The 23,243-nt window shown below is 48.4% G+C and overlaps 1 protein-coding gene and 1 pseudogene across 3 annotated transcripts in view; one reads left to right on the forward strand and one right to left on the reverse strand.

The window, feature by feature from the left end:
* cnc (NFE2 like bZIP transcription factor cap-n-collar) overlaps positions 1-23,243 on the reverse strand; it is a 136,656-nt gene that overhangs the window by 8,024 nt on the left and 105,389 nt on the right. For all 3 annotated transcript variants that reach the window (XM_077627956.1, XM_077627954.1, XM_077627955.1), the window contains 3 exons: positions 11,685-11,803; positions 11,176-11,295; positions 6,446-6,671 (listed from right to left, as the gene is read on the reverse strand). In XM_077627956.1, coding sequence (XP_077484082.1) covers positions 6,446-6,671; positions 11,176-11,295; positions 11,685-11,803 — 465 coding nt within the window. The remainder of the gene's footprint in view (positions 1-6,445; positions 6,672-11,175; positions 11,296-11,684; positions 11,804-23,243) is intronic.
* Positions 4-6,438, forward strand: LOC144094076 (uncharacterized; annotated as a pseudogene).

Here is a 23,243-nt window from a genome sequence, read left to right on the forward strand (position 1 = left end):
CACAGAAAGGGCACACCATGAGGAGCAGAGATCATGACTGCGAGGTTTCCTCATTCCGAACGCATGCTGCTGCACTCCTGTGGATCTAGTTATTCCCCCACTGTAAGCCACTTTGTGGAATTTTCCCCGAAGCCCACCGAGCTAAAACAGAGCTGGCAGCAGAAGAGCGCCGTCCCAAGTCAGGTTGCAGTAACCAAACATTCCAGAGCTTGTCACAGCTCTCCCTCTCAGCTGGAGGGAAATCGACGTGGAAAAAGCTGGCAGTTTTAAGCATTAATCTGTGTAACGGCTGTGCCCTACACAAGGCATGCTGGCCCACTCTTCCTTCAGTTGCTGGCCAGCACAATCAAACTGTTTGTTCCTTTTAGCCAGTATTCAGCTAACACAGCAACATGCTTGTGTCATGCTTAGGTGCCTCATTGTCCCAGACTTTTTTTAATTCCAGGTGTTTCACAGCTGTTTTATCAGGCTGCCAACATTTTAGAAACACTAAAATCAATGGCTGAGATGTTAGCACAATGCTGCAAATTGTGCAGACAAGTCCGAGCCTTGCTTTAGAATCCGACCGGTTATTTTATAGTTGCCCCTGGTCTGCCACCATTTTCTTCACAGTCACTGTTTCATTCCACTGACAACAAAACATTCCACTGACAACAAACTGCCCCTCCAAACGGAACCGTTAAGTTCTGGTTCAATGGTGATATGCTCTGCTGCACTGTAGAGGAACAAACTGGGACACGAAAAACAACAATGTATTGTTCACTTTCTTCAAAACAAGCTCCAAAGAAAAATCGATGCCTATTGATGGGAAAAAAAAATTTAAGGAACCGCTGTCGCAAGCTGTCCATCAGCAATGTGTTCCAACTAGGGGTTGGATTTTTCAATTTAAACTGAAAAAAAAAAAAAATCTTAATTCAAGTTTTTAAATTTGGTTTGAAATCTGGGCATGCGGTCTCAGTTTGTTATATACAAACATGAACGGTCTGCTTCATGTGACGTTACATCTGGAGTGCCTCGGGGCTCCGTCCTGGGGCTTCTTTTGTTTATCATTTACTTTAATGACGTCATCAAAATACTACATAACACTCCTGTAAGACTGCGCTTACACGCATATGATTGCGTGCTGTACTCGGTCATTAACAATCCTGATGACCAGCAGGTATTGAACAACACATTAACTCTATTTTGCGCCTGGAGTGAAAAGTGGCAAATCACTATCAACATGAATAAAACCGTATCCATGACGTTTACAAACAAGAAAAACCTGCTGCATTACAGTTGCTGTCATAATGGGCACGAATTAACATGCGTCGACGTCTTCAAATACCTTCCCAATGTAATCCCAGCCCAGATAATTTTTAAGTCACTTTTGACCACACAGGAATACCACATTACATCATGGAAAAAAATATTGAGCTATCTGTAGGACTTTTGGAATGAACACTGAAAACTCCAAACCCCCAGCTACAATGGTACAATGACCGTGTTTAGACTATATCAGAAGCATTTTTTTTTTTCAAATGCATATTCTGTCTTAACGCATATTCATGGTCAAGACATGCCAAAAAGACAAAGGCAAGGGAGGAGGGACAAGACAACACAAGGCTCTACTTGAAACTGAAATTTTCATAAAAAATTCTCGCACAAGTGTACAACACCAAAAGAGAATTCCTGGTTAACAGCTGCAAGTACCGTAAAAACCGGACTATAGGTCGGACCGGAATATAGGTCGACCCCCCAACTAACCAATTCTAAAAATGAAAAAGATCTTTTTCAATAGGAAAAGTACCGAAAGACATCCTTACTTTGAAACAAATGCGACTCTAGAGGTTGCACAATGGTGACTATTTAATTTCATTTAAATGCTGCTTGTATGTACACCCGGCAAATTTTTTAACAATATTGCGCACCAATCGGCCCGCGTGTTTGTTTCTGGCACAGGCAAGTACGGCGCCGTAGAGCAAAGCCCTCCTCTTCATGAATCGCCGCAACCAGGATGGCGAGCCTTTGAATTGCGCCCTCGTGAGTCTAGAGGCACGCGCGATCTCTGCCGCTTTCACGCGGATGCATTCGGCAGTCACAGGCAGCGATCTTGCTCGCAGCGCAACGTTTCCTTCCTATTCTCGATACACTACGGTCTGCCCACGAAATGATGTTTTGTTCTGGTTGCTGCAAGTTGTAATACGCAGCTTCTGCCTCCGCCAGTACTGAATGCTCTTTTCGGATACTCCAAATTCGCGCTGTGCCGCCAGGTTCCCGTGAGCTTCCTCGTACTCAATCGTGTTTTTCTTGAAGGCAACGGTAAATTGCCATTAGCTTCCGCTTTGCATCTACTGAAACGCAAAATGGCGGCACTGCTGCTGATGGCGATGGTGATGGAGGCTGCTGACTTCATCCACCCATTGTTGCAAGACTTCCGTATTTTTTCCGCCAATGACCGGTATATAAGACGGGGGTTGTGGAGTTCGCTGACCATTCCGCGAACTCGTTGGTCTTGTGTTCACAAGGTAGGCCGCTCCAGTGGGGTCGGAAGTCCCCAACAAAGGGGCCCGTCCCGTCCCTGCCTCCCCTTCGTGCGGCGGACGTCCTCGTTTACGCCGCGCCGTCACGGGGATGACCCGCAGGGAAAAACGCTAACCATGTACAGCTGTCGACATGTGGTTGTTAAGGGGTTGACGAGGTTTCGGGGACGCACGAGATACGGCTGAGTATTAGCCGAGTGACCGGAAGCCCACTATTCCCGTAACAACTGTGTTCGTCTCGCGCGGTGTATTCTGTAAACACTTTAGGGATCGTTAAATAGGAAAGTGGTAACGGCTGGGCCGTGGGTGCCGTGGGAGAGGGTGGTCGCGCTTGTGCTGTTTGTCTATTTGATTGCAACCTCTCCTTTCCCAAATGTTTAATCAGCACTCTTTCCTCAATCTGTGATTAGTTGGCGGAAATCCTTATTTTCCTTTCCCTGACCACTGATTGGAGAGATGGGTCGTTGGTTATCTTATTGGTTGCTGTCCCCGCTAAGGGCGGAGACAGAGGGTTTAAAACCAAGCACTCTGGGTTGAGCGGGGGCTGAATTCGTCTGATCCACAATTTAGTCATGCAAATAGTTTTCTCCTTGCTTTGTTTCTTCTCATTTTTTTTACCTATGTTGTAAATAAATAGTTAACCTTCTCCTTTCCTTGAGTAATGTGAATGTTTGCGAGTAGAACCACCGGGTCATCAAGAAACCCCGATTTCATCATCAAGTAGTTTCCTCTCATCGCCACCGGAAGGGGAAACTCAACTGGGGTCGACTTTTCACCATGGTTTTTTGAAAAAAAGTTCGACCTATATTCCGGTTTTTACGGTAAGTGCTTGTGTTGTCTCTGTGCCTTCCTCATCATTAACTTTTTTGCATTCTGAACTTGGATATGCATCAATAATCCCAACTATGCACTTAAGGGGAGACACGGAGGTTTGCGGCCGAAAAATGACAAAAAAAATCGACTTCTCAAAGTATTTTTTTTCCGAATCTAGACGTTCTCAAGAACCCATACAAAAAATATTACAACTCTCAATGAAGTATTTATCGATTTATTGCTCTTCAAAGTCATCTGTGTGGAAATTTTTCTCGCGAGAACAACTAAAAAAAACTGTCAAATTCAAACGCGTACCGCACAAGAACCGTGCCGCGGAGCGCAACCATTTTGGTCTCGTTTGAAACGCGAAGCTCTCAGCTATCCGTTTTCGGTATAAAACAGTCTGTGCATCTGGTAACAGCGGCGCAACAAGCCAGTAAAAAATAAAAAATATTCGTACAGCATTGGTGCTTTCGCGTCACGTGTCCTGAATCGCGCCTCCCTATTGGATGTTGAGAAATCGTCAGCTAAAAGCTAAAAAGATACAAGAAAACGGCATCGCGTCCGTCATTTTGGATAGAGCTTTTTCGGAGGCGCTACGATGGCTGGTGGTAAAAGGAAGTTCCGTACTGCCCATGCATTTGCAAAAAAGAAAAAACGACCGCAACCACGGCCGCCACGGTCGCAGTCACGCGAAATGTCGCCGGATGCACCAGCATCACCGACACTACGAGCTCTGCCGCGGCGTCGTTGGAAGATGCTGCAACAACCGAAGGAGCCAGGAGAGCCGTCCGTGTAGACACACCGTTTCTGACCGACGCCGATAAAACGGAGCTGGAGCGTCGCGCGACGGAGGCACGGCATGAACTTTCGTCAGTTTCAGGCACTCGACGAAAGCGATCTCTATTGGGAGCAACGATCGATGATGCGCCCGCGTCGGAACACCGTTCACGGTGCTAGCCCTAACCTCCGTGATGAGCTGCTCGAGTGTGTGAAGTGCAAAGTGTGCGCCGGTTCCGTGAACATTTCAAAAGGTGAGCTGGAATTTGGGATTGCTGTGAAGCTCTCGCTCAATTGTGAAGTCTGCGGGCAGGTGAAAACTACTTGGAGCTCGCCTAGAGTAGGCACGAACGCAACCTGCAAGCCCTTCGAAGTCAACGTTCTCGCCGCGCGTGCGGCTGCAAGCACGGGAAACGGGCAGACCGCATTGAACGACATTTTCGCCGCGCTCAACATTTCCCGGCGGGGTATGCACTGCAAAACATACCAAGGTTACTTGAAGGACAAGCTGAACCCTGCTGCTCTAAATGCTGCCGCGCAAGTGATGAGGGACTGTGCTGGTGCGGTGAAGCTTGCCTACCAGAACCTGAACTTCGATCACCCAGCAAACATAGCTGTGTCGTTCGATGAAACGTGGCTCACACGGGGCCATTCATTGCATGTGTGCGTTGGAACAGTAATAGAACTCTTCACGGGCTATGTTCTAGATTTTGTTGTTTTGTCAAATTTCTGCCTGAGATGCCATTGTGGTCCGAAGGAGGACGATCCCAAATTTGAAGCATGGCAAGCGGAACAAAAATGCCAGAAGAACACGTCGAGCAAGCCAGGTGAAATGGAAGTTGAAGCAGCTAGGATTCTTTTCAGCCGCTCACTTGAAAAGTATGGGCTGCGCTATGTCACCATGCTCTGTGATGGCGACAGCCGCGCCTTCAACAATCTACAAGAGGCAAAGGTATACGGATATGTGCAGATACAGAAAGAAGACTGCACCAACCACATCAGCAAGAGAATGGGGACAGCACTACGTAACCTAGTGCATAAAAAAAAAGAAAACGGACCAAGCCTCAGCGGCAAAGGAAAGCTGACTGGCGAGCTCATTACAAAGCTCACCATGTATTATGGATGGGCTTTTGAAAACACACCAGGGTGATATCGAGAAGATGCACAATGCTGTGCTTGCCACTTACCACCATGTTACATCCACGGATGCTGAGCCAAACCATGGTCTCTGCCCTCAAGGCCAGGAATCCTGGTGCAAGTACAACCAGGCTTTGGCAAAGAATGAGCCACCCCCAAAGCATTGCTATAAGTTGCTAAAGTATGTCGCAGATGCTCTGAAACCTGTTTTTGTCCCCCTCTCCGATAGGAAGCTGCTTGAGCGCTGCCAACGAGGAAAAACGCAGAACTCAAATGAGAGTCTTCACTCTGTCATTTGGTCCCTGGTTCCCAAGACCAAACACGCCTCTTTGTTTGCAGTGCAGTCAGCTGTTGCCGAAGCAGTAACAAGATTCAATGCCGGCAAGGAGTATGCCACCAAAGCTGTTTTGCACAGCTGAGCGTAAATCATGGCACTGCAGCTATTTAAAGGTCAGTTGAGAAGGATCGGCACCGGCTTGCTACATCCGATGCAAAGCATCTACAAGCAGAAAGGTTCCGCAGCGCTATGAAAAAGCGCACAACTGAAAGAGACTCTGACTACATGCCTGGTGCATTCTAGGGATGAACCCTTGCAGATTCATGGCTGTTATTGGCCATAATAAAGTGTTACTGGGTTCTCAAACTTCTTTTCTTGATTTCTCAAAACGGATTATTTCGCTACACTGACAGCCCTTGCCCATGATATCTTGAGATCTACTGGTCCGATTTGCATGATTTTTGTTGCATTTGAAAGCTTATAAGATGCTTTGTGCAACCATACTAAAACAAATACATATTTCTATGCATAAATATAAATTACAATCAATTTATCTGGTTCTAGAAAATTGCATTTTCAGACTGGAAATTTCTAAAAGCTGTAACTTTTTTGGTGATTCATCTAAAATTATGCCTGTGCTATGGTTGCATTCCCTGGTTCTTCTAGAGCATGCACATGTAAAATACAGGCCAATATTTCCACTGCAAGTTGCCATAATTTTGGGCAAGGTGGCCCAACATGACACTTGAAATATCTTGACATCTATATAAGCTAGGTAAAATCTAATTGCATATTTGATATCAGCAGAGGAAACTACATCAGGTGTAAAAATTTCAACTTCATAACTTAAGAAATAAGAAAAAAAAAGGTCAAACCGCAGTGTCTCCCCTTAAAAGTCAAGACTTCCGCCACTCACCAGCAGCTGCTGCGTCGGCTGCCGAATACGAGTGGTTGTGGCGCACGAGTGAGCCAATGGGGCGGATTACCAGCCGTGGCACATCAGGAGCCGGTGGAAACATGCTGCTGGGTGCTGGGCTGTTGGGCGGCACAACCGCCACCGTGGCACCACCAGGCAGCCGGCCCACTGTGGCGGGGAAGGCACAGGCACCACCGTAGCTGCCCAGCATGGTGTCATTGTCCCCCTGAAATCAAGAATCATGCGGCTGCTATTTCCCTTTGCTCACTGAACATCCTCCGAGCTTCCGCTCTCTTTAAGGCATGCTGGCAAGGTTGTTAAGGGTCCCGAGGCACGGCTTTCAGCATAACTTTAATGGCCATGCCAGTGCTTGTTCGCAGAAATGAACGGCCCAGACTTTTCGGATGAGTGTGCAGGTGCAGTTTTGCCACTTCTCTGTTCCCAACTGGCTGATGTTCCGAAAAAATGTTGCACATCACTACCTCGAACTTTCGCAAATGCGTCGGGACTGCTTTTTAAAAACACTTCACTGTTGAGAGAAGGCAAATGCATTGAACTCTATGAAAGTTTACCGGGGACACCATAATTTTTCGTAGCCGCGAGAATTTCGTTCTTGAGAGCTTTCGTTATTGAGGGGTTCAACTGTATTTACATGAAATTTTTTGAGCACATTAGAAATAATTTTATGATCACTCTGGAAAAATTTCACGGTTATATCTACAGAGTTAAGAAAATGTGGCAGAAGGCCGGTTCAACATTTTTTGCGTTCCTACAGGTGCGCTAACAGGTGAACACATTCTTACAAAATTTGTAGGGGCGTGCGAATATTCGAAATTTCGAATACGAATCGAATATGTTTGATATTCGTGAATTTCCGAATATTCGAAAATTCCCAAATACTCGCCAGCGATCGTATACTGTGCATACTTCCATAAATTCGACTGTGGCAAAAACACAATATCTGGGCTAATTAGCCGATAATCAAGTTGAAAATTCCAGGAAAACAATACAGAGGTCCTATCCCATTCCTTCGCATTTATCACGCGGACCGACCACATCCCGACGCCGCAAGGCTTCACCTCGTGAGAATTTCCCCAAGTGGGCTTTCCCACACATCACCCGAGCTGCGAACAAGATGGCCGACGGCCCGCTTCGAGCAATCACAACGCGAAACCGCGCTTTTTTTTCTTTAATGCTTCCGTAATATGTTACATATCTAATGCCCACATCCGAAGAATGCGACCGACAGGCCTTCATAACTCTCCGAGCGTGACTTCCGCCATCCCGTTTTGTAAACTACGCTATGCGGGAAAGCCTACTTGCGGAATGCCGCAGGAACCTCCTGAAGGGGCGCGTCGAGTAGTCACAATAGGGCAAGCGACCCTGTCTATTGCAACCTATTGCGCCTATTGCAACCTCCACACCTCTTTAGCCGGCGTAACGGCAGGCGTGGCAACAATCGGAAGGCCTCTGTTGCTAGGGCAAAAAATATCCTGGCTGCGTAGTTTCCGTTTCTGAGCCTCACCGCTGCCCCGCGGCAACTTCAAATGTCGACCCGCGCATTCGCCGATAGTCCAATCCCAGATCCGCGCGGCTTATTTCTTTTTAGAAACCGTCCCACCATTCTAACGCCAGTGTGTGTTCCTCGGCCCCTTGCTTGCATTTGTGTTCTTCCAGCACTCCAAAACGGGTGGCTCGTCACGGGCTTACAGGTGTTAGCGCGATGGAGCCGCCTCATAAGGCCTTACTGCATCTTCAGCATTTTCGGCAGCATTTTTTTTTTCGAAAGGGAGGGGGGGGGGGGGGGGGGGGGGGGGGGGATTTTATTAACAGAGGCCTTCGGATGAACCGGGCATTTCTTCTGGTCCCTTGAACTCCGAATGAATTAGGTTTAATAGTCATCATGTTGTTTTTTTGTTGCCAGTCTTGTCATTTTATGGATTTTGTTTTCCATGACCTCATTATAGTTTGGATACTGTTATGCTGTCTAATCAAGTAGTATACATTTCTGTGCACGTTATGTTTTTTTATATGGTACTGAGGCAGTCTAGTTTTGTTTATTTTGGTTGCAGAGACCATACACTATTTTGAAGAAAAAAAAATAAGGGCAACAACGTTTGCTTGCTCAACGTTTTCTGAAATTTTTTTTTGTACTGAACAGATATTCAATTCGATATTAGAAGCCATTTTTTCTTCATATTCGTATTCGAAAATTTCAATATTCGCACACCCTTTAAAATTTGTTGTTTTTTATTGCAAAGTACAAAATTTGGCATTTAATTTTTGTGATACTTTGTCCAAGTGACATATCTAGAGTGAGAAGAAAACTTCATACTGGAAATTTAAAATTCACAAATTTGAAAAAATGTTCTGACCTGCACTACAATCCTAGGAATACAACAAAACAAGCGGGGTCAAAATAGATAAAATAGTTGTGATGAAATCTCCCCCATAAGGTGAGCACGTAGTCAGAGAACCGAAATGGAGAAAAATGCCGATTAAGTATTTCCCCACGATGCACAGCCGCCCGGTACACAAAAAATCTTTTTAGAGTGCTTCCCGGTAGATTTCAGCAATAAAACTTGGGGACCCCATTACAATCATAATACAATTATATAAAAAAAAATTTCTGGTAATTTTTTTACTTTCAAAGCCGCGTCCCCCCTTAATAGTAGCCTAGGCGACGAAACAAAACCAGTTTTGCAACTAGCTTGTGCATAAGCTACTCTCGGCTTTGGGCTCCAGTGCTTGAATCTCTTGCACATCTTCCAATTTTCCTGTGTACATAATAGTGATAGCAATTTCCCACTGAGGGACTTGCCAGTCACCTGTGGTTTAACGCTATACTCGGGGACAACTTCTTATGGCACTGCAGCAGAGGCTAGGCAGGAAAGCGAAGGAGGCAGCCCTTTGCCCCCGTGCCGTGGGGTCCTCAGCACTAGCGACCCCGCACCCGCTCTCTCCAACTTCCTCCTTCACCTCTCTGCACCCCTAGCCCAAACAAAACCCACTCCCTTGGACAGCGACAGAGGATTGTTTTCTTCCCTTTCTTCACTAGCCTCTGCCGCATTCCCATAAAAAGTTGCCCACAAGTAAAGCGTGAAATCTCAGGTGACTGGCAAGTACCTCCGTGTAATGCAATTAAACGCGATGTCATGACATTCGGTCAACGCCATTGGGCAGAGGACGTCCTTTGAGGGATTCGCTTGCTGCCCTCATGACTTGTATCCAAGTATAATATAATTCTCCTGCACCATATAATGCCCCGCCGCGGTGGCTCAGTGGTTAGGGCGCTCGAGTACTGATCCGGAGTTCCCGGGTTCGAACCCGACCGCGGCGGCTGCGTTTTTATGGAGGAAAAACGCTATGTGCACGTTAAAGATCCCCAGGTGGTCGAAATTATTCCGGAGCCCTCCACTACGGACCTATTTGTTCCTCTCTTCTTTCACTCCCTCCTTTATCCCTGCCCTTACGGCAAGGTTCAGGTGTCCAACAATATATGAGACAGATACTGCGCCATTTCCTTTCCACCAAAAACCAATTATTATTATTATTTATTATTATGCACCATATAATGATCAAGGCTGCAATAATTTTCATAAAACCTTGGAACATATTTTCTGCAGCCAGATTTGAATGCATATACTTATCACACACACAACTGATCAGTTAGCCTCTCATGTCTGGATACAAAAATCCTGGTGTCAAAGGGCACTGCCTAAATAACTGAGCACTATTATGCATCTTGAGAGAGAAGGAAGACAGAACAAGAGCTGGACATCTGAAAGCTTGCAGGAAGTAATGAAGTTAAGCACAGCACTAAAATGATGTTTCACCGGATGCTATTGATCCCCAGCAACGATAAACTCTGTCAGTGTGAGGCAGTCCTAAGAAACTTGAACGATTCGGGGGCAAGCAAAACAGAGGCTGTGCAACAGCATTTTGTGCGCCTATTTTCATGCAGGGCTACCAGTTCAGAGAGAGCACAGCCTCTGTGCACAGAGGGGGAGACCAAAGCGTAGACCAGAAAACCTGTGTCATGGTTGCTGCCTTTTACCATTCAATCCAGGGGAGTCATAACTGTTGCTAAAAGCAAATGACAACCCCCATCGCATAAAGATACCACGATCCAGAGCACAACTCCGATCACTGAGGATTATTATTCCCAGCAGACTCGCGCCATTCGGCACAACTGCATAAGTGGCCTTCGCTTGCAAGACAAAATGCCTCTAGAACAGCCATCAATGACAGGTATATGAGTGCCACTACCAAAACATACTCAACTCAGCACCTAAATTTTGTCACTGCAGTCTGGCTGCATGGCCTCAAACACTGCAGACTCGGTAGATCAACTTGCTAAGCAGAGGGAATGCCACTTTTCGGGACAGTCGATTGTCCATTCAAATGTATCAAACTGATGCTCAAGGCATCCATGGCAAATACAGAGCTGTTTAGGAGCTGAAGTCTGAACAGTGAATAGGAAGTTGTAGCTGTTTGCTAACAAATGGAAATACATTCATAGTATTTTACCAGGACATATTTGTTTTTGAGCATGCTGTTTTTTATGCAACTACAATCACACCCAGGCACTGTCAGGAAAAGAGAAGTGAGCACAGAAAGTCCAACTGTACTTTTCATTGCAAAAAGACTCAGCAAACTGGTACTTGCCAGCACCAGTGGATGTGCAGGCAGTTTAGGGGTTGAGTTTGGGAGCAGGCACCCTTACTCACCAAGCCTGGTCGACGTCCAAACAGCTTGTACTTCTTCTGGGCAACTTCCAGAAGTCGTTTGGCATCACTCTCAGCATCAGCATGTGATGAGGATGACTCAGAGCAGGAATCCAGCCATTCCTAGACATGGGCAACCGCACTTCATCATAAAACGAGCACAAAGTAGCGTTACATTCTCCACTCAGAGTATGAAATGAAATTACAAGTAACACTTGGTAGTCCTTTTTCAGTATTACACAAAATAACACAAAGTATGCATACATTGTTCATTGAGCTTTATGCCTATGACATGTGATTATCAGAATCTGAACCGGCACATGAAGAGTAAACATCATGTGGGGACTTCCTAATAGTTGGAAGAAGCAGTTAAGTGCAGCACAGTTGTCCAACAAGAGATGATTTATAAATGGTACACACACAACAAAGGAAAAAAACAAGACGAGGTAAGTGGCTCTCCCTATAGCAAGTTAGCAGCAAGTTGGACGACAAAACAATGAAGCAAGACTCACATGTTCCTCGGACAGTGACGGAACACGTTCGGAGCCCATTGATGACACACCCGTGTCGCTGCTGTTGTCCATGCGGTCTTCAGCCACAGACAGCTGGACTGGATACGGCACAGAGGACACTGCGGAGAAACAATGAAGTTTGCAAGGTTGAGCAACAGTTTACAGAAGGTGCCTGGGCCCAGTGTTCTACCATACGGCAAGCACCGCTAGGCTTAATTAGCTGTGAAACACTACCCAATTCCTTCCCCTTTACCAGCCCTATAGTTGGATACAGCTCAAGAAGAGAGCAGTGAACGTCCCTCACTTGAGGCTCTCTAGCCAATGGTGTTGACCCACTGTAACGACATCACAATTTGTCACCTTGAAGCTGCCAGCAAGCTTGAGACGTCATGATGATGGGTCGTCGTCATTGGCTGGGGGAAGACCCTCCCCTAAATGACACCTGCTTCATTCTTAAACTGTACCAGACTACAGTCCATATGATTTGTTCCTGTTCTACAGCTATGACTCAAGTAGCCCACGCACAAACCAATCAGAAATGCAATTCGCCGAGGAGAAGGATGCAGTAGAGTTTTATTTCCCATCAGCTGCCAGTGCACAGAGGTGCGCAAAAATGCAGTTATGATTACTAATGTGAACTTCCCATGGCTATCCGAGCTCAAATGGTTGGGTGAGCATCAGAAGATAAATACCTGTTTGTGCCGGTCAACAGCTACACTGCACAATTTTGTCTCATGAAGAAAAAAAGTGGGTAGGTACAAGAGCTTGCCTCAATACATTTCCTTACGGGCAGCAAGCATAAATCTAAGACAAACATCACATAAAAAAAATTACAAGAGCGAAATGTTTTTAGAAAGCCATTTCAGAATGTAAAGGAAGGCACTGCAGAACCTTTGACACTAAATATTTTTTAAGTGCCTGGTACTGCAATGCCATACAAATTGTGCATCTGTCTTTTTCTTCTGCACTGTATTAGATGGGTTCTCTTTCAGCACTACAAATTATGCATCAGCATTCAGTAACATGCCACATGCTTCTTTCTTTTTACTCTAAATGTTCATTACATCTTTGCTCAAATACCAGCAAGTGATAATATGCAATGACCTGCTACTATACAGAATTACAGACAGCTGCAATGAAGCAGCACACAATGACAACAACAAATAACCGAACTGTATACACCAACGGCCAATTTTTCTAGCGCTTCACATGCAGCAGTAGAATGTTTCCAGCAGATATTGCGTCTCGTACCATCTGAATGCTGCCTTTACTATTCCAGCTGATGTGTTTAGAAGGCCCCGCTTAAAATGAGACCCACAGGATAGTACATGCATTATGTCAAGCAATGACACATGAATGTGGAGATTATGCCAATTAATCTATGCTGGGCCTCCGTGCAACCTGAAAAGATCGTTGGCGAAAAATGTTTTTCAAAACCTAAATCCATACCCCACTTCCCATTCAACCAAGGCTTCACCTTAGGGTACTTTTCTACATATTTGCACTTCAACATTGAGACTGACCACTATGGTGACCAGAATTTTAAAAAAATATCCTGGGAGAGGACCCTTTTGTGCTGGTACCTGCAAGGATATGCTTTTGGTGTTCCACAGGTGCCACATGGGAGGGGTGGCTGCACAGTGCATGGCTAGGACTCCAGGAGCAAGGACTCCGGAACGGGGGGGGGGGGGGGGGGGGGGGGGGGGGGGGGGGGGGGGGGGGGGGGGGGGGTTGCCCCTCCCCCCCAACATTTCTCTAGAGCAGGCAGCGCCCCCCCCCCTCTCCAAGCCTCCAACTTCTTGCACTCAGATCAGATTCCATGACAACGCTTCAACTTTAGGACGTTATAAATGTAAAGCATAGTGGGGCTGAGCTCGTTGGCTTCATAGGCAGCCTTAATTCCAGTAACGTAAACCAATCACGTCCCACACTGAAATTGTTAATTGACTGAGCTCCGTTAATGAGCATGATTACTAGCATTTAAACAGTACGAACAAACGTTTTTAATGCAGCAGATCACACCTCAAGTGTACATCTTTACATATAGAAAGTTGCCCATTTCAATTTAAGATTTTCAATTTACAAAAACACTTTTGAACAGCGAAGTAGAACATATAAACAAAAGTAAATAAAACTGAATAAGCATTTCATAAAACATGGAATAAACAAACAACAAAAACTCTAAGACGTGCCCCCCCCCTTCCCACTCGAAAAAAAGTTCCGGAGTCCCTGTTCAGGAGTCCGCCCAGTAGAAGCTCATATCGTATTTATTCATTCAGTAAAGTTCATCTCACTCTTCTGGCGTCCCATTCTGTCCACTGCACCAACCACTTCATCTCGCTCAAGCAAGGGAATGCGTGGACGGGACAGAAAGTTCCCGACGATATGCGTGCCCTTTTTGTAGATGCTGGCGGCCGCGGGCTGGCGCGTCCTTTATCTGGGGGGAGCGCCGTCGCTCCTGCAGGCGCACACTGCACGAAGCCATCGCAAACGAGCAGCAAGTCACGTCGGACCCCGCGGGCGACCCGCCGATAACACCCGCCGTTTTCGGCCTCCCCTGCCATATGCCTAACGCTTGTGCAAGCACGCGATAAGCAGGCCGTCCCCAGCCGCTGCTTGCTTCGCGGTCCGATGTCACGCCCCTCCCTCCCAATCTCCCCTCAAAAATAAAGAGAAACGAAACAGCGCACGTGAGTCCCAAAGCGTGCACCGCTGCGGACAGCCCCGCATCGACTGCAGGGGCAGGAAACATCGCACTCCGACGACGCGGGGACCCGCAACGCAGGCTGAACTCGAGCGCTAACGCTAAGCTGCGCACGCGTCGAAGGACAGCACCGATCCTGGCCAGCTGGCTCGCGACCTCAGGAATCGGATGGTGGAAAAACAAGCGAACAGAAACGGCCACAAACAATAGCGTTTACCATCAGCCCAACGGCCACAGCTCCATATAAGCCGTCTTCAATTAACCTTACGCGTGCTCCCGGAGCAAACACACCGAGCAATTACCGGTTGGCGTACCTGTCGAATGTTCTAGAACAGCCTAAAAATGCTGGGTTATCCAAGCGCTGGCAATGCCGGCATTTTCCTCACAACAATCGGAAGGCAAGCCACACAAAATTCGATGGCAGCGGCTTCTCTGCCGTGCTTGTGTCCCTGCGTGTAGCAGTCTTTCGCGCTGTGGTCAGGTTTAAGGAGCGTTCGGCCCGCAGGGCACTATTACGTCTGCTTCTTCGTTTGTAGGCCCAATCTGCGCAGACGACATGCAGACAGGACGCCAAAGGCAGACTTCCCATCGCTGGAGCCTTCGATCAGCGCCCACCTCGGAAAGCATGCCTATCTTCGACTCAAGGCTCTATACGCCCCGTGTGCCCGTGACAAAGCGTTGCGGTAACAACGCGTGACAAAGGCCTCCAGGGGAGAAAACAGGCAGACTGGCACGAAGTGGCACACGTGCTACCCAACGGCCGTCGCGTGACACCAATCGCGGCAGCTGGACAAATACGCAAATAGAATCCACACCAAGATGGCAGCTGCCACCGCTATTTTTTCCCCCCCTCAACGTTATCTCAGCACCGGCGGGAAGGCCGATAAGCAACAGAAAGCAAAAGCACTCCACTCGCAGAAAGTACCAAGCAGAACCCGTAGCGCTGTGTGTGCGTCGGGTTAAGCCTCAAGACCCCTGAGGTGGTGCAGACCTGGACAAAAAAGCCGTTTCTCCTCTATCTCATCTTGGTGCACCACAAAAGCACTCCCTTGCCCTTGCAAGCACCAAGGTAGCCGCGTGAGTAACCCGAAGAGCTCGCATTCAGTTCAAACCACTGAAGAAGCCATGCCTTAGTACAGTGCCGAGCACGAAGGTCCTTACGATCCTTCTTCTGTGTCCTGCGAGACCTTCACTGCCGAGAGACCCGAGAAGGTGCGAACGGCGCAGAATGAAGCCATCGTGTGCAAAAAGATGCTCCCGAATAAACCACGCAGCACCTACCGGCGCGCACCTCTACCTATGCATTCAACAAGCCGGCTACCAAATCACGAGGCGGAACAATGAAGCGGTAACTTCCAACCACACTATATACAGGTGATTTGTGCAAACCACCCTGGTGAATAAATGGCCCACGAAGGATTCAGACTAGGCTCAGTCTCACGATCCAGACCACACGGTCTAGTACGCCTCGCCTGCACAGTTCTCATCCTGCACATCATGCAGAAAGTATGAGAAAGGGGAGAGCTTCCCCCACAATGGAGATCAGCGGATGTTATATTTATTCCCAAGCCTGGAAAACCACAGAAACTAGAAAACCTGAGACCTATATCCCTCACCTCGTGTCTAGGGAAACTGATGGAAAAGGTCATCCATACAAGACTCGCCAACTGCACGGAGACCGAGAGACTCTGGCCCCATGAAATGGTTGGCTTCAGAAGACTCCTCAGCACACAGGATGTCATGCTGAGGCTAAAACACGACATCATAGACAAAAGAAAGACTAAGGACACCAAGGCCATACTAGGCTTGGACCTCACAAAGGCCTTGGCAACGTCAGACATGATGCAATTCTCAAGAAACTTGAGGGTATGAATGTCAGCGCAAAAACCTTTGCCTACATAAGTAGCATCTTCTCAGAGAGAAGGCTCAAGCTAAAATTCCTAGAGGCTGTATCTCCAATCAAGACAAAAGGCAGAGGCACACCACAAGGATTGGTACTCTCCCCCTTGCTTTTCAACATAGCAATGATCAATCTCCCGTCTCTGCTCAAAATAATCCCGGACATCAAGTTCAGCCTCTACGCCGATGACATTAACATCTGGCTAAACGAAGGCTCGGACGCGGAAATACAACAGAAACTACAGCACGCGGCCAAAGCAGTTACGGAGTACGCAGCCAAAATAGGACTCAAGTGCTTGCCGCACAAATCAGTACTACTAGTCTACACAAGTAAGAAGGAAAAACCAAGTTTCAACATCATAGTAGACAGCCAACAAGTACCCATGGTGAGCCAGATCAGGATCCTCGACCTCATTATTCAAGCGGACAGCAAAAACGGCTCCCTAATCCACAAACTACAAGGATATACTGTACAAGTCACTGGCCTTATCAGAAGAGTGTCCCTCAAAAACAGGGGACTCAAAGAAAAGAGCTTACTAAGGCTAGTACAGGCATACATAATCAGCAGAGTTTGCTATGCAACACCCTACCTGAACTTAACAGCAAGAGAAAGAAAACAAATCGATACCGTAATAAAAAAAAAAGCGTAAAAAGCGCGCTCAGCCTCCCCAACAGTACATCTACAGCCAGATTAATGGGAACGGGAGTACACAATACAAGGGAGGAAGTGGCGGAAGCCACGCGAGTCACACAAGTGGAAAGGCTCAGCCAGTCCAAAACAGGGTGACAAATCCTAGAATGGGTCGAGCTCCAGCACGACAGAGGGCCAAATCCCAAAACCAGCCTAAGCCAAGGATGCAGAGCCAACTTGCGCATCTCACCCATGCCAAGAGATAAGAGTCCCACCCACCACGAAAAAAAGACAGGGCCAAGGCCATCGAAAGAGAAATGAATGAACCAGAGCCAAACACTGTAGCATACACAGACACAGCCACTGGCAAGTCAGGACCTGCAATCACGGAAGTGGTAAACGGCAGTGGCACCCCCTTGATCACGGCATCGGAAAAGACAAGAGATGCAGACGTCGCTGAGGAAGTGGCGATCGCACTAGCCTGCGTCGGCACGAAGGCAAATATAATAATTAGTGACAGCAGAACGGCTATATAGAACCTAGCTAAAGGAAGAGTCTCTTTCGAGGCGAAGAAAATCCTCGAATCAAGAGATATCACACGTAAGATCACAATCAAATGGACCCCAGGCCACGAATCAGTGTCTGGAAACGAAGCCGCTCACGCGCTCGCCCGAGATATCTACTACCGGACGAGTGCAGAAAGGCTCGACAACCCAGAACACGAGGAGACGCTAAACACATACAACGATAACCTGCGAATATTACAAGCTCAGGAAAATATTCTCAACACCACACAAACAACTAAACAACGGAGAGGCCAAAAGCCTTCGAAAGCTGCAGGCTGGAAACTGCCCCAACCCCGTATGGCTACATCACCTCAAGATCGATGACAGAGACCACGATAAATGTAAACATTGTGGACAGAGAGGCACACTAGACCACGTCATATGGGAATGCCCCTTTTCACCTGGGGCTATGGCCAACATCCTAGACGTCAAAGCTTGGGAGTCCCTCCTTCAAAGTGCAAACCCTGAAGACCAAAAAGAAGCCATCCGCCTGGCGGATGAGGCCGTGAAGAATCAATGTATTCTCGCGCGCTTTTAGTTGCGGAGTCCGGCCCCCTGCTCAGGCCTGCGTACCTGAGTAGGGGAGCCTATATACTGGTGGAAACAAGTTTTCAATCAATCAATCAATCAATCATGCTGCACTTGGAAAAAACAAGCGGGAAAGGTGTCTTCTGGTAGTGTGTCACTATTGAAGTTTAGCTTTTCTAAGGACGATTAAATTAGCCCCAATGCATATACTGTTTATACCTGCATCTGGAGCTGATTAAACACCGGTGCCTCAATTTAGCCCATTCCACTTGTTCTCTACATTTTCTTCATGTAATGGCAAAGACCATAACCTGCCTCTGAATGCCGCACTGCCTGCAAAACTGCCACTTCAAAAAACCAACGGTGAACTGTCGAAATCTCAGCTTCTCCGCAAGGCTTGTTTTCCAACCAAAAGGTCTCATTCCGAGATGATACCCTCGCATATTACTCGTGGAAACGAAAACCAGCAGCTGCCCTCTTAACCTGCGCCAGCTGCTTTCCAGAGGCGCTGCGGACAATCCGCCATCTCTTCTAACAGCAGTTGGCAACACTGGATCACGATCCGCGGCGTCCTGTATATTGGTCCGCTGGCCAATCACAACGGTAAACGAAATCCCCAGGCATCAAAATTCTAGGGCTTGAAACTTTTTTCTTGCAATTCCCTTCATGTTTAGGTAATAAGACAAGTTTTAACAACGGACTACTTTTTTTGTCGTGGAGGAATTCTGTGCAACAGTCCTGGATGTGTCCGGAGCTTCACTTGTTGTAATCGACTATAGCCTACAACGTACTACGCTTTCGATAGCTCTCTCCCAGCCACCTCAAAGTCAACTGGCGACCGTCCGGAGGAGACACCTGCCTCTTTTTCTTTTCCAAGAAGAATGCGAGAATGTCGTCTGGGAACGAGTTTCTCTTTTTTTATTTTGAAGCAAACCATTAACACTTGGGAATACAAGCCTTGCGGAGAAGCTGACTTGCAAATTTCCGAAAATGGTCAATTACCTGACACAAGCCGCATCACGCCACTGCATGCCCTTCAGTGCAAAGAGGACCAAATCTCGGATGCATCGTCTTTCAAAACACCATGTTGCACCCACGCCCGTATCGGTGATGTCAGGTTAGACAAATGAACCAACACAAAGTGTAACGATTGCTTTCGCGTTCAAAGGACTCCTTCGGTTGTGCTTTAGCATGGCTCATGCATATACACCGTTCACCTAAAGTCACTCTCAGAGCTCCAGTGCCAATGACTTTAGGTTCACCAGGTTAGATTATCATCGGTGGTGCTGGCTGCATAAGCGATTATATTTGGTGACAACTTCTATTCACAACTTCTATTCGGCAATGCAGAAGAGGCTAGGCACCAGGAAGGGGCAGGAGAAGGGGCCTTTGTCCCCTTGCCGTACTGGGCTCCTAAGCCCACCCAGCCCTGGTGACTCCACACCGACCCTCTAACTTGGTCTCGTTCATCCCTCCGCACCCCTAGCCCGAACAACGAAAAACCCCCCCTCCGCGGCATGGGGACTAAGGCCCGTCCCTCTCCCTTTCCTGCCTAGCCTCTGCTGCACTTCAAAAAAAGCTGTGCAGCTCGGAAAAACTAATCAGAAGTCGGTGTGCGTGGCCAGTTTTGAAGGAGCAAAAGGACCAAATTTCGGCTGCGTGTTTTATTTTTTGCAATGATGCATAAGGCACAATGATGCATAAGGCATTACTTTACACGGATCACCCATGTGGTATTCGCCTACGACAGCTAAAAAATTTGCAACTGAATTGCCTCCCTCATGCTTAAGAATGATGACTGTGATGGCAAAGTGAGGCATGCAAAAACTGCGATATAATGCCCGCGGCTTCTTTTATTCGTTGTTATTCCAGCTGTTGAAGCAGGCTGGCTTTAGAGCTGTAGTGAACTAAAAACGACGAAGCAGCGATTATATTGCAGTTTTGCGTCACAACCAACCTTGGGCTCTTGAAAACTGAAACAGAATCAAAGAACTAATTATAAATTATTTAGCAGTTGCAGGCGAATACCACGTGGTGATCCATGTATATTTACTATGTTGCACATCACTGCAAAGAAAAAAAATTCGGCAGACTGCTTACGTGTGAGATTGAGATTGCGAAAGCATTAAAGCGCCAAGTCATGTCAAGTTGCAGAATAACTACGACTACGAGGCATGACTATGTAAATTTGTACAAACTCTATACACCTAAAGTTAGGTTACTTGCAAAGTGCCGAGTCAATGCGTTGCAGAATGACTACGAGTCATGACTTTCATTGATCATAGTACCTTACGTTCCATCATCCATGACTATACATGTTCGCTTACATGTGTTGTGACATCGTAAACCGGAGTACTGCATGATCCGAATTTTGTACCATAGACGGCAGCTTTTGTGCTAATGAGACACATAATGCTTTCGCATTAAAACACGCCATCGAGGACTTGGTGTCTATACTCCTTTGTGTGCAACCCACGAAACATCCGCATGGAAAATGCCTAGCACAGCCGAAACCCACTTGGGTTGCTAGCTTTCCCACTTGCAGATCTGAAGCATTTAAGTGACCGTCTGCAAGCTTACATCCCGAGGACGCTGCCAGGGAAGCTGGAGAGATGATCAAAGTACACATTACTCCCAAATTTTCAGTCCCACGCTCTGTTCTTTCAACCTTCCCATGCATTCCACGATTACAGCAAAAGGTTGTAAACTTGGGAATCCCGTGGGCGTGGTGTATCGAACAAACGAAGACAGCCATGTATGCCCCAACAGCAATATGCATTTCCGGCCTGCCAAGCAGTGCACGGGGAGCACCAGTCCCGCGTAAATGGGTGAAGACGTCTTGACAGGGAGCTTCGGCCGAAATGTGGGTCATTCACACAACCAGACGAGACCAACTGGCAGGTCAGAGTTTCCAAATGGAATGCAAATCATTGTTGCAAGGCTTTTTGATAGGGGACGCCAGAGCTTAAAAAGAGAGGCGAACAATGGGAACAGCCACGTTTCGCAAAATTAACCCCACGGCAGCAGAACGCAGCCGCACCCGACACAAGCAAGCAGGCAGCGGCCAGTAGGGCTGTGAGCAAGGCCGCGGCGGCAGCTGCTGCGTCATCGACCGCAGCGGGCCAGCAGAGCGATCTGCAGCAGCAGGGACGACTGCGCACGCGCGGGAGCGGAGAGAGATAAGAGTGCGTCAGCATTTTTTTCTTTCTTCTCTCGCCGGGTCGGGTTCCTCTCGGCGGTCGACGTCGACCTCGGCGCAAAATGCAATCGCGAAACGCCGCTGCAAAGCGGATGCCGCTCAACGGGAACGGCGAGATCTTGAGGCGAGATCGCGGTCACCCGTAGCGGCCGCCGTCTATGCGAAACTAACGTGCGCTAAATGCGATGGCCACGGCGATCGATAGTGCTTCTCAGCGCCTTTTCGGTTCCTCGCCGGTTTAGTGGCGTGTGTGCGCGCACAGTTCATTTGATTTCAAGTCGCCTCTCCACTGCTTGCAGCCACAAGCCGGTACGGGACCGGGGAGACAAACACCAGCCGGCGTAACAGATAGCATGCGCGCGTGCTATTAATAACTGCATGCGGATGGCACCAAACTGGGCTTATCAAAACAGTGCTCGCGAAATCCACTTGCCGGCACGTCATCTCCGCGAGTGGCTCAAAATAAAGATCGCTGCAGCGACTCCGCGGTCACCGCTTCGGGCGATCGCCGTACGCGGCGCACCCACGTGTTCCGGTTCGGCACCAAACCATCCCGGCCAATGCAATGCCTGCGAAACAAACGGAGCTCCCAAGCGTCAATGCGATCATTACCTGACCACGGCCGCTTTTTCGTGCAGTACGGTCGCGGAGTGCCGCATATGACATCGTCCTCTTCGTCCGACGAACAACCGAGACACATAATGTCCGGTCGCACCACGAGTATCTCCGCCGGCTCCGCGCAAGTCATGATCAACACCGGTTCGGCCAGCTTCCTACGCGATCACTCCACACGATGCAGCATGTGCGATGATCATAGGGGCCGCCATCGACTCGACATCGACCCGTGACAAGCAGCACACGGCCCGAGTTGGGCGGACGCCGGTGTCACAGCATGCAGCGTCCTTCGGCCGCACCGCACTCGTGCCGCCTCCATGCAAGGGATTCTCTCGCGTTCCCGACGGCCGTCGGTCGCGCCGCCGATGAGCTGGCAGCAGCGGCTAGCGCTGTCGCAGCACACCGATCCTGCTTTATCACGCTCGCTGAGGACCTTGGACCCGTCACTTCCTCGTCGCCGGAGCAGCAGCCGACGAGAAAAACCAGCCCGTCCAGTGGTAGCGGTGCGGACGCTGCCGAACCTTGCGGGGAGCCCCGACTCCACGCCGAAAACCGCAGCGATCGGGCGACGGCAGAACCGCAGGAGACCCGCACGAGAACGCACGATCGGGAAACGGCGATCGAACGTCTCCGTGATACACCAGAAATGTCCCAGACTTTTCCGGCGCATTACACAGCGATAAAATGGCGCCGAGTCATCTCGCGCGGAGGTGGCGCCATCCCGGGGGCTGCGCGCGAAGCCCCGGCAGCAGCAACAGCAGCAGCAGAGAGGTCTTCCTCTCCGACAGCTGCCGCGCGGCCGTGCGGCGTGGAACTACGCGTGCTGATTTTCGGCGCTCCTCGCCCAAGGCAACCGGATCGCTGCGTGACTGGCGCTTATCGCAGAGCCAGCCTGTTCTGCAGGCGGGGCGAGGCACACATTCGCGCCCGCAGACGCGGAGGTAGCATTTCGCGGAAAGGCAACCGCCGCGACGTGCTGCATGTAGAAATATACCCCTCCGAAACTTCTGGCTCACGCGGATGGCACACGGGCTCATTTTGTGCACCTCTAACTGTGGTGTCGATTACGCGTCCTCGCTCGCTGCGCGTGTCCTCGTGATATCATCTGGCTAGTGCAACACTGGCGACAGAATTAAACAAACAAAAAGAACCAGGGTTTCTTTTTGTTGTCGGCCTGATTTACGGATAAAATGCCGAAAAATTATGCCCAATTCAAAAACAAGGTATCTCTCGGCAATTCAACCTCATGCTTGCCTCATGTTCACCAGCTGTGTCACACGCCCGCCTCTTTCTCTCAATAGCTGCACTCCCTCTGTTCCCTCAAGGCGCAGCTGAGGTGTCCACAGCGAGTGAAACTTACTATGCTCCTTGCCCTGTCTCACAGCCAGTTTTGTTCCTTACATCGGCTCCCTTAACC

The sequence above is a fragment of the Amblyomma americanum genome, chromosome 6 (assembly GCF_052857255.1).
Source record: "Amblyomma americanum isolate KBUSLIRL-KWMA chromosome 6, ASM5285725v1, whole genome shotgun sequence".
NCBI lineage: Eukaryota > Metazoa > Arthropoda > Arachnida > Ixodida > Ixodidae > Amblyomma > Amblyomma americanum.